The sequence below is a fragment of the Melospiza melodia genome, chromosome 1 (genome assembly GCF_035770615.1).
Source record: "Melospiza melodia melodia isolate bMelMel2 chromosome 1, bMelMel2.pri, whole genome shotgun sequence".
Classification (NCBI taxonomy): Eukaryota; Metazoa; Chordata; class Aves; order Passeriformes; family Passerellidae; genus Melospiza; species Melospiza melodia.
Window position 1 is genome coordinate 1,739,884 of NC_086194.1, and position 17,246 is coordinate 1,757,129.

At 45.4% G+C, this 17,246-nt stretch overlaps 1 protein-coding gene across 1 annotated transcript; it reads right to left on the minus strand.

Annotated features, from left to right (window-relative positions):
* Positions 1-138: 138 nt before the first annotated feature.
* Positions 139-17,241, minus strand: JMJD4 (jumonji domain containing 4). Its single transcript, XM_063168544.1, has 7 exons — positions 17,150-17,241; positions 14,786-15,269; positions 10,943-11,108; positions 7,699-7,824; positions 6,310-6,577; positions 3,974-4,120; positions 139-2,865 (listed from the first exon to the last, which is right to left on the minus strand). The coding sequence occupies exons 2-7, from the start codon at positions 15,042-15,044 to the stop codon at positions 2,554-2,556; spliced, it is 1,278 nt and encodes a 425-aa protein (XP_063024614.1). The 5' UTR covers positions 15,045-15,269; positions 17,150-17,241; the 3' UTR covers positions 139-2,553.
* Between the last annotated feature and the right edge of the window lie 5 nt (positions 17,242-17,246).

A 17,246-nucleotide genomic window follows, 5' to 3' on the forward strand; every position in this document is an offset into this window, starting at 1 on the left:
TATCCAGGTGACTCTGGGAAAACAAAACCCTCCAAGTTTTTTCCTCCCATTTCCCCCAAATTTTTTATCCTGTAATAAATAACCGATTAATTACTATATTACTAATTAATAATTAATATATTAATGAGAGACTCTAACTGGAAGTTTGCCAGGAATTTTTATTTAAATAAAACTTTGGAATTTTGAAGATTCCAGGCTCTGCGTGCTCCTTATTCCAATTTCTGTCGTCTTCAAGAATCCGGGAAAACGACTCCTTGGTATTTTTGGAACGAAGAAAAAATGCAAAATTCCTACTGGAAAAGGACATGCAAAGTGCAGGGGGGGTAAAAATTCCAAGGAATTCAAGGAAAACGAGGTGGATTTTCAGTTTGACTTCCTAAAACTTCCCGAAATTCCAAGTTTTTCTCGGCTTTGATTTCGGGAAGAGTTCAAGCGAGGCCTGAAGGTAACAGTGTGCAGCCATTTGTGCTTCCAGGTTTTGGGATTTTTCCAAGGAAAAGCAGGAGGGGGGGTTGGGGGTTCCTCTGGGAATATTCTGGGTGGGAATTGTGCTGTGGAAGCGTGCAGGAGGTGCTGGATCCACAAAAAAATTCCACAAGGAATTTTTTCCCTGAGTGCCTGCTCAGAATCCTCAAAAAATTGGGATTTCCCTTTAGCTGGGATGTTTTTTTTTTTTTTACTTAATTCCTCCAAACCACCCAGAACTTTCCTGATCTTTCCTGGAGGGAATTCTGGGGCTTGGAATTTTGGGAGCACATTCCCATTCCTGCTTTTTATTGGGATGAGTCAAGGCAGGTTTTGCCGGGAGTTGAATTAAATTAAATTTAATCCTGAGCGTCTCAGCCTTGGAAATCCCACTTTGGAAGACGTGGAATCAACATTCCCAAATCCGGGCTCCAGCTCAGCTTCCATGGAATTCACCAGCTGGAATTCCATAAAAAAGGATGGAAAAGCTGAGCTGTATCTGGAAGAGGAGAGGTTTTAACAAAGCTGAGCTTAAGCACAGGGAATTTGCTTCATCCCACTTCCAGACTTGATCCACAGGGAATTTTTGCCCTGAGTGATGCTCAGAATCCTAAAAAATTTTGGATTTTCCTTTGGCTGGGATGTTTTTTTCCTTAATTCCAGCAAACTACTCAGAACTTTGGGAATGTTCTCCCTCCTTCCCAAATGTTCTCCCTCCTTCCATTCTCCCTCCTCCTGCTGGAGTAAACCTCTTGTCCCAGTCCATTTCCTTCTCCCAACCTTTGGAAAAGCTCTTGGAACAGCAGGAATTCAGAGCAGGGCCGTGCCTATGGCTGATTCCAGGTGCTGGCTAGTGCTCAGGCTTCCATGGAATTCCATGGAATTCAGCAGCTGGAATTCCCTAAAAAATGATGGAAAAGCTGAGCTGCATCTGGAAGAGGAGAGGTTTTAACAAAGCTGAGCTTAAGCACAGGGAATTTGCTTCATTCCGCTTCCAGACTTGATCCACAGGGAAAGGAAATTTTTGCCCTGAGTGATGCTCAGAATCCTAAAAAATTTTGGATTTTCCTTTGGCTGGGAATGGTTTTTCCCTAATTCCTCCAAACCACTCAGAACTTTCCTGATCTTTCCTGGAGGGAATTCTGGGGCTTGGAATTTTGGGAGCGCATTCCCATTCCTGCTTTTTATTGGGATATACCAAGGCAGGTTTTGCTTGGAGTTGAATTAAATTTAATTTAATCCTGAGCGTCTCAGCCTTGGAAATCCCACTTTGGAAGACATGGAATCAACATTCCCAAATCCTGGCTCCAGCTCAGATTCCATGGAATTCCCTAAAAAAGGAATGGAAAAGCTGAGCTACACCGGGAAGAGGAGAGGTTTTAACAAAGCTGAGCTTAAGCACAGGGAATTTGCTTCATTCCGCTTCCAGACTTGATCCACAGGGAATTTTTGCCCTGAGTGATGCTCAGAATCCTAAAAAATTTTGGATTTTCCTTTGGCTGGGATGTTTTTTTCCTTAATTCCTGCAAACCACTCAGAACCTTGGGAATGTTCTCCCTCCTTCCCAAATGTTCTCCCTCCTTCCATTCTCCCTCCTCCTGCTGGAGTAAACCTCTTGTCCCAGTCCATTTCCTTCTCCCAACCTTTGGAAACCTCTTGGAACAGCAGGAATTCAGAGCAGGGCCGTGTCTATGGCTGATTCCAGGTGCTGGCTCCTGCTCAGCTTCCATGGAATTCCATGGAATTCAGCAGCTGGAATTCCCTAAAAAATGATGGAAAAGCTGAGCTGCATCTGGAAGAGGAGAGGTTTTAACAAAGCTGAGCTTAAGCACAGGGAATTTGCTTCATTCCACTTCCAGACTTGATCCACAGGGAAAGGAAATTTTTGCCCTGAGTGATGCTCAGAATCCCAAAAAAATTTGGATTTTCGTTTAGCTGGGATGGTTTTTCCTTAATTCCTGCAAATCACTCAGAACCTTGGGAACGTTCTCCTTCCTACCATTCTTCCTCCTCCCACTGGAACAAACTCTTGTCCCAGTCCATTTCCTCCTGAAAACCCTTTGGAAAAGCTCTTGGAACAGCAGGAATTCAGAGCAGGGCCGTGTCTATGGCCGACTCCAGGTGCTGGAGCAGAGCCTCTGGAGAGGGGCTCAGCGAGGTCAGGTCCAGCTGGCGGAAATCCTCGTTAGCGCTTAACGAGCTCAGCACCTTCGCCGTCCGCTTGAGGTCGAACACGGCGTGCAGCATCCCCAGGGTGGAAATGGCGGCCTTGGAATTGTTCTGGGGTGAGGATTCCTCGTCCAGGCCCTTCTCCAGCACCGAGATCCGGTTCTCCGCGATGACTCTGAGGAAGTTGTAGAACTCCTTGTAGTCGATGCCCGTGCAGGATTTCATGATCAGCTGAAGGGGGAAACGGAGTGAGAGTGGGAATGACAGCAGGAAAAAAATCCCTAACATTGGATTTGATGAAGTTGGGAATTCTTTGGAATCATAAATAATTATGTTTAATAATTTTTTCATTGGAATTGCTTCTGGATCCAAAGACACTGGGTTGTTTTTCCCAAATATTCACTTCTGGAAGGAAATCAACCCAAGGAGAAGAAACAGCTTCCAGAAATAAAATGGAATTTTCCTCATCCATAAGTTTTTGGAAGGAATCCCACCCACCCTCTTCCTCATGGAATTTTGGTTGGATTGTGGAGTTTGGTCTTTTGGATTATTTCCCAGCTCCAGGGTTCCAGGGGCAGCCACAGCTTCTCTGGGAATTCTATCCCAGCCAGGAATTCCTTCCCTAAATCCCCATTTTTCCAATGGGAAGCCATTCCCTGTGTCCTGTCATTCCAGGTTTATCCCAAATCCCTCTCCAGCTTTTCTGGAGCTGGACTGTTTTTCCCAAATATTAACTGTGGGGATTTTCCCAAATATTCATTTCTGGAAGGAAATCAACCCAAGGAGAGGGAACAGCTTCCAGAAATAAATTTGGAATTTGGTTCATCCAGAAGATTTTGGAAGGAATTTCACCCACCCTCTTCCTCATGGAATTTTGGTTGGATTGTGAAGTTTGATCTTCTGGATTCTTTCCCAGTTCCAGGGATCCAGGGGCAGCCACAGCTTCTCTGGGAATTCTATCCCAGCCAGGAATTCCATCCCTAAATCCCCATTTTTCCAATGGGAAGCCATTCCCTGTCTCCCATCATTCCAGGTTTATCCCAAATCCCTCTCCAGTTTTTCTGGGGCCCCTTTAGGCTCTGGAAGGGGCTCTGAGGATTTTCCCTTCTCCATGTGAACATTCCCAGCTCTCCTGATCCTGATTTTTTCCACCTTTTTCCAACCAACACTCCAACCTGGACACAGCCAACAACCAGAAGCAATTCCCAAACTTTTACAGGCAGCATTTCCCAACAAAACAAAGCTGTCCCCAACTCCTACTTCCTTAAAACCCAGGGAAATCCTGCTGTGAGAAGCCCAAGAATCCCGGAATTCCCGGGTGATCCAGGCCTGGGGGTACCTGGCACTGGAGGTGCCAATCGTCCATGGGATCCTTCCATTGGCTGATCTCCCTCTGGACGGCCGCCAGCTCATCCTGCAGGAAGCTCCACATGACGGCCACGTTGCAGCCGTTCACCCAGTTGTGGTTGATGGAGATGGTGTCCTCCTGAGGGAAAAGTTAGGGATAATCCATGGATAATTAGTAATTAGCAACTAATTAAGTTATTAGGGATGATAACATGGAATGTGCTGCTCCAAAAACCTGATTTCTTCTTCAGAAACCCAAAATATCCATAATTCTCAAAATGCAGCCATTGACCCACTTGTGGTTGATAGAAATGGTGTCTTCCTGAGGGAAAAATTTGGGATAATCTATGGATAATTAGTAATCAGATACTAATTAAGTGATTAGGGATGACAATATGGGATTTGCTGCTCCAAAAACCTGATTCCTTCTTTAGAAATCCAAAATGTCCCTAATTTCTAAAATACCCCTAATTCCCAAAATGCTGCTGCTGACGCAGTTGTGGTTGATGGAGATGGTGTCCTCCTGAGGGAAAAATTTGGGATAATGCATGGATAATTAGTAATTAGTCACTAATTAGGTTATTAGGGATGATAATATGGAATTCGCGGCTCAAAAAATCCTATTCCTGAGCAAGTTGTTATGTCCCTAATTCCCAAAATGTTGCCACTGACCCAGCTGTGGTTGATGCAGATGGTGTCTTCCTGAAGGAAAAGTTTGGGATAATCCATGTATAATTACCAATTAGTCAATAAATAAGTTATTAGGGATGATAATACGGAATGTGCTGCTCTAAAAACCTGATTCCTTCTTTAGAAACCCAGAATGTCCCTAATTCCCAAAATGCTGCTGCTGACCCAGTTGTGGTTGATGGAAATTGTGTCTTCCTGAGGTAAAAAATTGGGATAATCCATGGCCAATCAGTAATTAGACACTTATTAAGTGTTTAAGGATGATACTATGGGGTTTGCCACTCCAAAAACCTGATTCCTTCTTTAGAAATCCAAAATGTCCCTAATTCCCAAAGTGCTGCCACTGACCCTGCTGTGGTTAATGGAGATGGTGTCTTCCTGAGGGAAAAAATTGGGATAATCCATGGATAATTAGCAATTAGACACTTATTAAGTGTTTAAGGATGATAATATGGGGTTTGCCACTCCAAAAACCTGATTTCTTCTTTAGAAACCCAAAATATCCATAATTCCAAAAATGCGGCCGCTGACCCAGCTGTGGTTGATAGAAATGGTGTCTTCCTGAGAGAAAAATTTGGGATAATCTATGGATAAAAAGTAATTAGATACTAATTAAGTGATTAGGGATGATAATATGGGATTTGCTGCTCCAAAAACCTAATTCCTTCTTTAGAAATCCAAAATGTCCCTAATTCCCAAAATGTCCCTAATTCCCAAAATGCTGCTGCTGACCCAGCTGTGGTTGATGGAGATGGTGTCTTCCTGAGTTAAAAATTTGGGATAGTCTATGGATAATTAGTAATTAGAAACTAATTAAGTGATTAGGGATGATAATATGGGATTTGCTGCTCCAAAAACCTGATTCCTTCTTTAGAAATCCAAAATGTCCATAATTCCCAAAATGCTGCTGCTGACCCAGCTGTGGTTGGTGGAGATTGTGTCTTCCTGAGGGAAAAGTTTGGGATAATCCATAGATAATTAGTAATTAGTCTCTAATTAAATTATTAGGGATGATAATATGGAACGTGCCACTCCAAAAATTCCATTTTAAGGGATCTTAAGGATCATCCCATCTCATGGGCAGGGACGCTTCCCATTATCCATGGTGCTCCAAGCTGGAGTTTCTCCTTCCTGGGAAAGATTTCCATTGTTTCCTATTCCTTTATCCCGGGATCTTTCTCCTCCTCACCCCAATTCTATGCCATGGAATTCCTGGAATGGTTTGGGTGGGAAAGGACCTTAGGGATCATCCCATTCCCACCATCCCAAAGTGCTCCAAGCTGGAATTCCTCCTTTTTTCATCCTTTTCTCTTCCTTTCCCCTGGGATCTTCCTCCTCTTCCTCACCCCAATTCTCTGCCATGGAATTCCTGGAAGGGTTTGGGTGGGAAAGGACGTTAGGGACCATCCCATTCCCACCATCCCAGGGTACTCCAAGCCTCATCCAAGCTATCCTTGGACACTTCCAGGGATGGAGCTCCTCTGGCAAAACCATTCCAAACCTCCCAACATCACCCAGGAGAACGGATCAACCTTTTCCCTGGAAATCCCAATTTCCATCCATCCATCCATCCCAACGAAACCTTTGTGATCCCACTTCCCGCTCCCGGAGCGATTCCCAGTGGGTCCACGCCCTCACCAGGTTGTGAACCTGGTGGTGCCACCCGCTGGGGATGAAGACGATCTCCCCGGCCTCCTGGAGAATCTCCAGAGGGGGCTGGCTCTGGCTGTAGCGCGGATAAATCCTCTTGTCCCGAAGATCCGGAGCCGTCACGTCGAAGGGGAGATTGCCGTGGCGATCCTTCAGGAATTCCTCCTGTCCCGCGGGATACAGCAGCCATTTCTTCCTGCCACACACGTTGGCCGACCAGCTGTAGGAGCGGAAGACGTCGGCGTGGAATGGCGTCCTGGGAAAAAACAGGGATGGGCGGGAAGCAATCCCAAAAAATTCCAGCGTGGATTCGAGGCATTGAGAAGGTGAGGGGCTGATCCCAAAATTCCATGAGGAATTTCAGTTGGATGATGCGGTTTTGGTTATTGAAAGGCTGTTATATGGATGCTGATCCCAAAATTCTTCATGGAATTTCAGTTGGATTATGGAGCTTTGGCTATTAAAACGCCACTGAATCCATACCAATCCCAAAATTCCATGAGGAATTTCAGTTGGATTATGGGGTTTTGGTTATTAAAAGGCCATTATGTGGCTACTGATCCTGAAAATCCTCATGGAATTTTGGATGGATTATGGAGTTTTGATTATTAAAAAGCCACTATATGGATACTGATCCCAAATTTCCATGAGGAATTTCGGTTGGATTATGGGGTTTTGGTTATTAAAAAGCCACTGTATCCATACCTTACCCAAAATTCCCCATGGAAATTCAGATGGATGATGGGAGTTTTGGCTATTAAAAAATCACTGTATCCATACTGGTCCCAAAATTCCCCATGGAATTTTGGTTGGATCATGGAGTGTTTTAGATCTTCTCTACTTGATGGAGTTTTGGCTATTAAGGCTATTATATGGACGCTGATCCCAATATTCCTCATGGAATTTCAGTTGGATGATGGGAGTTTTGGTTATTAAAAGGCCTTTATATGGATACTGATGCCAAAATTCCTGATGGAATTCTGGCTGGATAACTGAGTATTTTATATCCTTTGTGCTTCTTTTTAATTTATCCTGAAAATCCCCTAAGGATGGGTAATTCTGATAAAAACACCCCAAATTCAACTTCACAACCAACACTGGGCTGGAATTTTCACCTGGAATTTTCCCCTGGAAAACACTGGAGTTATCCCTGCACATTCCAAGTGGCTGATCCCAAGGGAATTTCTCCTCTAATCTCCCAGATCCTTTTTTTTTTTTTTTCCTGTTTTTGTGGGCACAATTTGGGGTTTTCCCTTTTCCCTCCCACCCAGAGCCAACCAGGACACCGGGAAACCTGCCGGCTTATCCTGAGGGATAATGGGATCATTTCCTGGGATATTCAGCTGGAAAAGGAATTTTTTGGGATGAGAGCCTTACCAGGATCCCTTGGGTCCCATGTAGACGAACCTAAAATCATCCACAGCCACGGCATCCCAATATTCATTGAGCCAATCCGAGGAAAAATACACGGGAGTGGTGTAAACATCCTGCTCTGGAAAAGCTCTGGAAAACAAAAACATTTGGAAAAGCAGCTTGGGAAAACAGGATCCCCCAAATGCAGTGGGAAGAGCAAGGTGGATCCCTCAGGATGGAATTCCAGGGGTTTGGGGTGAAAAGGAGTTGGAGGAGCAGCTTATCCAAAATTTTCACTGTCCCAGATTGTTCCAAGCTGCTCTTGGGCACTTCCAGGGATTCAGGGGCAGCCACGGCTTCTGTGGGAATTCCATCCCAGCCCCTCCCCGTTCCCACAGGGAAAATTCCTTCCCAAGGTTCTTTTCCAGCTGGAGAAGGAAAGGCAGAGCTGGGGGAAGGCAACTTGAAGGAATGGAAATGTTCCCAGAAAAGCCAATGGCTATGAAAGGATCCCAAATCCAACATGGCCATGGAATAATCCCAACCCAAATCCCACTCCAGGTCTGACTGTGGGAGCTGCTCCAGTCCTATTTTCCATAGGGAGAAAACATGGAATGGTCTGGGTGGGAAGGGACCTTGAGGATCATCCCATTCCATGGCCAAGGACAATTCCCACTGTCCCAGGCAGCTCCAGCCTGGCCTTGGACACTTCCATGGATCCAGGCTGGGAATTCCATCCCAGCCCCTCCCCACCTGCCCAGCCAGCAATTCCTGCCCAAATTGAATTTAAATGGATCTTGAGCTTGGAATAAAAGCTGGGAATGAGGCTGAGGGAATGACATCAGCCTGGAATATCGGGGATTTGAGGAATTTGGGGCTCTTTTTGGAGCTGGAGGCCAAGGCTTTGGAACCCCTCAGGGAATGTTGGAATATTTTCCCTCCGTGCTGATGCTGAGCTTGTCTGCTTTGCCTCAAAACCCCAACTGGAACAATTCAAAATCACGGAATTTTTAGGGTTAGATGGGATCCTAAAGAACATCCAGTCCCAGCCCCATGGCGGGGACACTTCCCACGATTCCAGGGTGCTCCAAGTTGGTTTTGGGCAGTTCCAGGGATGGAGCAGCTTCTCTGGGAATTCCATCCCAACCAGGAATTCCTTCATAAATTAAGTGGGAAGCCATTCCCTGGGTGCTGTCATTCCATGCTTGTCCCAAATCCCTCTCCAGCTCTGCTGGACACCCTTTAGGCTCTGAAAGGGGCTCTGAGGGTGCCATGGATCCCTCCCTGCACGAATGCAGCTCACAGTCCGGCCTAGCTAGAGGGGAAATGGCTGCCGCCTCCTCTGCACCTGAGGCCAGCCCCCCTTGGCGTCGTGGCCTCGGGCTGGGCCGGATCGCGGGCTGGATTATACGCGCTGGACGAGACGGGGAAAGGGAGCGACCACTTGCTGGGGGTTAGCGTTGGTTCATTGAAGGATGGCAGGTACCAACTGTTACGAACAAAAATTCGGTTAATATTTTTTTTTTATGAGAAAAAGTTTCAAAAAGGCAGCCAGACCACTGGCCCTGCCCAAGTTCTGTGTGTTCTGTTATTGCAGTCACGGGTCGTTGAGGCTAATCGCTCCTTTTGTATCAGCAGAGCCTTGCCCGAGGCTGAGTTGTACCTTTCTCATAGTGAAGACACCTGAGAAGGTGGGGGGGGTTATGCAAAGTGACTCCAAGACCAATGCAGCATGGTCCCCCACTGTACTGAGAAGACCCCAAAAACAACGAGCCAAATAAGAGTTGAGAGACCGGAGTGATGTCTGGATGTGAGGAGCGGAGCGCTGGGCCTGCAGAGATGCGGGAAACCTTCATCGTTCCTCACCCTGTCCTCGAGATCCCCCGGGCCAGGTCTGGGAGGTCTGGGAGACCCGGACCGAGGAACCATCTGACGGGATCAGCAGGCCCTGAAGGCTCCCAAGAGGATCTGATCCCCAGCTCTGCCCCTGGTGGACAGAGCTGTGCCCATCCTCCTCCTCTGAGTCGTCTTGGGAGAGACGACGGATGCTGCAGACCCGTCGAGCCGCCCAATCCTGAGCTGATCTCTTTTAAAACAGGCATAAAAAAGGAGAAGAAGTCTCCTGGCCCCTGATTATTTCACCAACGGAGGGAGGGCACCGCCCAGCAAAATGGCCTCGAGCAAGGGGAGAGGCGAGGGTTTAAAGGCAAGGGGCGGAGAAAGGAGGGAAACTCCGCTAGCAAATAGGAAAACATACAGGGAGATGCACAACATAACTGACATGCAAACATATCCAATAAACACAAGGGTAGAGAGGAGCCCCGGGACCCCAGCCAATTACATCCCCCAAGGAGAAGAAGGTTCTCGAAAGCTGGGAGAAGTGGGGGGTGATTGACTGGGCCCAGGGAGGAGGAAAAGCTTACTTCTATGGTAAAATAAGGGAGGGGAATTACATAACTTGAGCGATTGAGAACTGAAGGGGGCAGGGGTGACCACAGTAACAGAACTGTCAGGAGAGCTGTGGCGGGAAAACCGGGGAGGGAAGAACCATTGTACAAGGACCAAAGGGGAATGATACATAAAATGGGGGAACACAAGGGAAACTTAAAAACGCACTACAACACCTCCCTTCTCCAGAGGAACATTCCCAGTGCTGGACTGTTGGGAATGAGCCGATGTTGTGGTGTGCTGTAATGTCCTGTTTTGGCCTTCCAGGTCATCCCCCCACGTGTGCCTGTACCTCTCTCCCTTCCCCCTTGCCCCCTTGCTGAGTGAGTCCTGTCAATCAGGCTGAACATTCCAGCAAGGCGTCGTGTGGTTGGTCAAGTTCAAAGGATGCCCCCATGCCCAGGGGTCATTGGCCTGTCTGGTGTCATCTTCCCCTGAGACCCTGCCCCTCTCACCTGGTTGGTGGCTCACCTGTCCCTCCCCTCCCCCTGGCCCTGAGCTTAAAAAGGTGATCAGACCATGCGGCCGAGTTCTGTTGGAGCAGTTGCTCACGTTCAGACCTCTGTAACCATGGAATAAACCTCTGGACATTAAACCCTCCAGCAGAATCCTCTCCTTTTTCTCTTCACCATCTCCTGAGGTAAACGGGGTTCCTAACAAGCCTGGACTTGTTCAGTGCCCAGCTGCAATCTCCAGCAAGCCAAGGTATCTCTGGGGTGACACACCGCAGTTGCTGCCTTTGGCCCAGCAGCGAGGGTCAGACCGGCCCAGGCACAATCTAACTGGGAATACTGGGATTCCTATTCCAGTGAGCCCTGACCTGCTCAGGTGCCAGTCCTTGAGGTAGAGGCAGCCCCTTGGGGAGCGGTGGCCGTTCCTGATGTATTCCCGCCAATACTGCACGTATTCCTTGAAGGGCAGCTGCTCCTTGGGGTTGGAGTTGTACTCCTTGACGTCGCAGTTGGCAACGGGCACCACGGCTTCTCCTGCAATTGCAAATCCATCGGGGATTTTCCGCGGGAATGAGGAGGATTCATCGAATCACCTCCACCTCAATCTCAGCCCCACGGAATTCCCAGCTTCAAATATTCCAATGGAACCATCCCAATGTTCCAGAATCATCATAACAGGGAAAACATGATCCAGGAATTACAAATCCTTGGGGATGAGGAGGATCCATCAAATCACCTCCCTAAAGTTCATCCCCATGGAATTCTGGGCTTCAAATATTCCAGAGGAACCATCCCAATGTTCCAGAACCATCATAACAGGGAAAACATGATCCAGGAATTACAAATCCCTCGGGAATTCTCCACAGGAAAGAGGAGGATTCATCAAATCACTTCCCCCTCAAGCTCATTCCTGCAGAATTCCAAGCTTTAATTATTCCAAAGGAACCATCCCAATCCCAGAACCATCATTCCAGTGAAACACCATCCAGGAATTACAAATTCCTTGGGAATGAGGAGGACCCATCAAATCACCTCCCTAAAGTTCATCCCCATGGAATTCTGGGCTTCAGATATTCCAAAGGAATCATCCCAATCCCAGAACCATCACTCCAAACTAACAAAATCCAGGAATTACAAATCCCTCAGGAGTTTTCCTCGGGAATGAGGAGGACCCATCAAATCACTTCCCTCAAACTCATTCCTGCAGATTTCCAGGCTTCAAATATTCCAAAGGAACCATCTCTACCCCAGAACCATCATTCCAAGGGGACATGATCCAGAAATGACAAATTCCTTGGGAATGAGGAGGACCCATCAAATCACCTCCCTAAAGTTCATCCCCATGGAATTCTGGACTTCAAATATTCCAGAGGAACCATCCCAATGTTCCAGAACCATCATAACAGGGAAAACATGATCCAGGAATTACAAATCCCTCAGGAATTTTCCTTGGGAATGAGGAGGATCCATCAAATCATCTCCAACTCAAGCTCATCCATGTGGAATTCTGGGCTTTAAATATTCCAAAGGAACCATCCCAATCCCAGAACCATCATTTCAGGGAAATACCATCCAGGAATTACAAATCCTTGGGGATGAAGAGGACCCATCAAATCGCCTCCCTCAAGCTCATCCCTGTGGAATTCTGGGCTTCAAATATTCCAAAGGAACCATCCCAATCCCAGAACAATCATTCCAGGGGAACATGATCCAGGAATTACAAATCCTTGGGGATGAGGAGGATCCATCAAATCACCTCCCTAAAGTTCATCCCTGTGGAATTCTGGGCTTCAGATATTCCAAAGGAACCATCCCAATCCCAGAACCATCATTCCAGGGAAAGCATGATCCAGGAATTACAAATCCCTCGGGAATTCTCCACAGGAAAGAGGAGGATCCATCAAATCACTTCCCCCTCAAACTCACCCCTGAGAATTCCAGGTTTTAAATATTCCAAAGGAACCATTCCAAAATCCCAGAACCATCATTCCAGGGGAACCTGATCCAGGAATTACAAATCCCTTGGGAATGAGGAGAACCCACCACATCACTTCCCTCAAACTCATTCCTGCAGAATTCCAGGCTTCAGCTATTCCAAAGGAACCATCCCAATGTTCCAGAACCATCATAACAGGGGAACCTGATCCAGGAATTACAAATCCCTCAGGAATTTTCCTTGGGAATGAGGAGGATCCATCAAATCACCTCCCTAAACTTCATCCCCATGGAATTCCGGGCTTCAAATATTCCAGAGGAACCATCTCAATCCCAGAACCATCATTCCAAACGAACAAAATCCAGGAATTACAAATCCCCAGGAGTTTTCCTCGGGAATGAGGAGGACCCATCAAATCACCTCCCTCAAGCTCATTCCTGCAGAATTCCAGGCTTCGAATATTCCAAAGGAACCATTCCAGGGAAACACCACCCAAATCCAGAGTTGGTTTATTTTAAGTGACCTGGATTTTCCTGCTCTTTATTCCACAAATTTTCCTGGTTTTTCTTTGCTGTGACCTGAATTTTCCAGTTTTTTCTTTAAAGGGAATTTCCCCTTGGATGCATTAGGAGGGAGGGATTGATTAAGACTGGAATAATTTAGGATTTGGGATAATTAAATTATCCAAGATTTTGAATTTATTTAAATAATAAATTATAAACAAAATGGGGAAATACATTTCAGTTTGGAGTCTGCAAACCAGACCGTGAAGAAATGGGAAAAATCCATGGATTCCTTTTGGGCAAAAGCTTGGGAATTGGGGTTTTTTTAGTGCTTTTATCCTGAAAATTCAATCCTAAAAAGCTGAATTCTTTAGGATTTTGAAAAAACCCCAGGACTTACCAAACTTCTGCTCAAAGTTGGGTTTCCCATGGAAAAAAAAAAAAATCCATGGATTAATTTAGGATAAAAACTTGGAATTTAGGGTTTTTTTAGTGTTTTTATCCCTAAAATTCAATCCCATAAAGCTGAATCCTTTAGGATTTGGAATAATTAAATTCTCCAAGAGTTTAAATCTATTTCAATATAAATTAAAAAATAATTGGGAATGAATATGTGGAGAAAATCCATTTATTAGTTTAGGAAAATCTTGGAATTTTCTGTTTTTTCAGTGCTTTTATCCCTAAAATTCAGTCCTAAAATACTGAATTCTTTAGGATCGGGAAAAAAATCCCAGGACTTACCCAATTTCTGCAAAAGATACTTGAAGTTGGGTTTCCCATGGAAAAAAATCCATGGATTAATTTAGGATAAAAACTTGGAATTTTGGGGTTTTTTTAGTGTTTTTATCCCTAAAATTCAATCCTATAAAGCTGAGTCCTTTAGGAATTGGAATAGTTAAATTCTCAAATGTTTAAATTCATTTAAATATAAATAAAAAATAAAATTTGGGAGTGAATAAATGGAAAAAAACCTATGTATTAGTTCAGGAAAATCTTGGAATTTTGGATTTTTTAGTGCTTTCATCCCTAAAATTCAGTCCTAAAATACTGAATTCTTTAGGATTGGGAAAAAAATCCCAGGACTTACCCAATTTCTGCAAAAGATACTTGAAGTTGGGTTTCCCATGGAAAAAAAATCCATGGATTAATTTAGGCTAAAAACTTGGAATTTTGGGGTTTTTTTAGTGTTTTTATCCTTAAAATTCAATCCTATAAAGCTGAGTCCTTTAGGAATTGGAATAGTTAAATTCTCAAATTTTAAAATTCATTTAAATATAAATAAAAAATAAAATTTGGGAGTGAATAAATGGAAAAAAACCTATGTATTAGTTCAGGAAAATCTTGGATTTTTGGATTTTTTTAGTGCTTTCATCCCTAAAATTCAGTCCTAAAATACTGAATTCTTTAGGATTGGGGAAAAAATCCCAGGACTTACCCAATTTCTGCAAAAGATACTTGAAGTTGGGTTTCCCATGGAAAAAAAATCCATGGATTAATTTAGGCTAAAAACTTGGAATTTCGTGGGTTTTTTATCCTTAAAATTCAATCCTATAAAGCTGAGTCCTTTAGGAATTGGAATAGTTAAATTCTCAAATTTTTAAATTCATTTAAATATTAATAAAAAATAAAATTTGGGAGTGAATAAATGGAAAAAAACCTATGTATTATTCAGGAAAATCTTGGATTTTTGGATTTTTTAGTGCTTTCATCCCTAAAATTCAGTCCTAAAATACTGAATTCTTTAGAATTGGGGAAAAAATCCCAGGACTTACCAAACTTCTGCAGGAGATGCTCAAAGTTGGGTTTCCCATCCCACGTCACCCAATTTTTCCTGCTGCCCCAATCCTCGGTGAACTTGGCTGAGAAAATGCAGGGGTGGTTGGGAATGAGATAATCCCGGAAAAAATCGGAATAAGTGAAGGAATCAACTTTGTCAATAAAATCCACGTGGCCCCCGGGGAGAGCACCCGGAGAAGAATTCCCAAAATCCCGGAAAAAAGCGGTGGAACAGGCAAAGGTTGCTCTGTCCATGCAGGCTGCAAAAAATTCCTGGCCGAGCCAAGGAATTTGGAGAAATAATCCCAAAAAAAAGCCCTGCTAAAAATGGGATTTGAGGATTTAAAAGTGTGGGAAATCATGGGGAGATTGAGGGGGAATGAGTGTTGGGATAATTTGGGTTTTGCATTGTTTTTGGGATAGCTGGAAAATGGATGGTTTTTATGGATGTTTCTTCCTCTTGTCAGAGCTGGTTCTGTCCTAAAAAAGCAAGAAAAGAAAATTTCAGTGGGATATTCCCAAGGAATTGATGAATTGAAGGGGCGGAGGGAAAGAAATTTCTGAAATATTTGGGAATGCTCTGGGATCTTCCCTTTGTTTCCAGGTCTGGCACCTCCCACTTCCCACAGAGCTTCCCCCAAGGATTTGGAGCAAGAATAAAAATAGGGAAAAATGTAAAAGAAACCAAAAAAAGAGGGAAGAGAAAGTCTGAGCACAGAGGGAATAAAGCAAAGAGGGTGCAGAGATGGGATTTGGGAAACATTGAGGGAAAAGGGGATTTAGGGATCTCCATGAGGAAATTCTTCCCTCACAGAGGTCTAAAGGAATATTGAGATTAAGGAACGTCCATGAGGGAATTTTCCCTGAGAAATCTCCAAGGAAGTATTGGAATGATGGGACATCCATGAGGGAATTGCTCCCTCCCAGAGCTCCAAGGGACATGGCAGTGGAATTAAAGGATTTCCATGAGGGAATTCTCCCCTCACGGAGCTCGAAGGGGATATTTGGAATGAAGGGAAATCCATGAGGGAATTTCTCCCTCAGAGATTTCCAAGGGAATAACAGGACTAAGGAACATCCATGAGGAAATTTCCCCCTCACACATCTCCAAGGGAATGTCAGAATTATGGGACATCCATGAGGGAATTCCCCCCTCACAGATCTCCAAGAAAATATCAGAATTAAGGGAAATCCATGAGGGAATTCATCCCTCAGGGCACTCCAAGGAAACACTGGGATATCACAGTGGGAATAAAGGATTTCCATGTGGGAATTCCTCCCTCAGAAATCTCCAAGGGAACACTGGGATTGAGGGATATCCATGGGGGAATTTTCCTTCACACAGCTCCAAGGGAACACCTGGATATGGCAGGGGGATTAAAGCATTTCCATGAGGGAATTCTCCCCTCACGGAGCTCCAAGGGAATATCAAAATTAAGGAACCTCCATGAGGGAATTTTCCCTTAGAGATCTCCAAGGGAATATCAGAATGAAAGGAAATCCATGAGGGAATTCCTCCCTCACAGAGCTCCAAGGGATATGGCAGTGGGATTAAAGGATTTCCATGAGGGAATTCATCCCTCACAGAGCGCCAAGGGAATATCAGGATAAGGGAAATCCATGAGGGAATTCCTCCCTCATGGAGCACCAAGGAAACATTGGGATATCACAGTGGGAATAAAGGATTTCCATGTGGGAATTCCTCCCTTAGAAATCTCCAAGAGAACATCGGGATTAAGTGAAATTCGTGAGGGAATTTTCTTTCACAGAGCTCCAAGAGAATATCGAAATTAAGGGAAATCCATGAGGGCATTCCTCGTTTACAGAGCTCCAAGGGACCACTGGGATTAAGGAACATCCATGAGGGAATTCCCCCCTTACAGAGCTCCAAGGGAATATGGGAATTATGGGACATAATGAGGGGAATTCCTCCCTCACACATCTCCAAGGGAATATCAGAATTAAGGGACATCCATGAGGGAATTCCTTCCTCAGGGAACACTCGCTAAGGGAACACCGGGATTAGGGAACCTCCATGAGGGAATTCCCCTCTCAGAGATCTCCATGGGAACACCGGGATTAGGGAACCTCCATGAGGGAATTCCCCTCTCAGAGATCTCCATGGGAACACCGGGATTAGGGAACCTCCATGAGGGAATTCCCCTCTCAGAGATCTCCATGGGAACACCGGGATTAGGGAACCTCCATGAGGGAATTCCCCCACGGCCATCCCCAGAGTTGGGGGGAGGACCCGGACACCACAGGGCGTAGCACACGCCATCCCCGCCTCGCCCTCCCGTCCAGCCCGCACCGTCGCTGCCCGCAGGAACCGGGAGTACCCCGAGGGGAGCCACACTCACCCCCGCTCCCCTCGGGACAGCCCCGCGGCGCGAATGGCGGCGTCGGCAGCGACAATGAAAGCCTATGGCGGGCGCCGCCGGAACCTCTGCGTCGGGC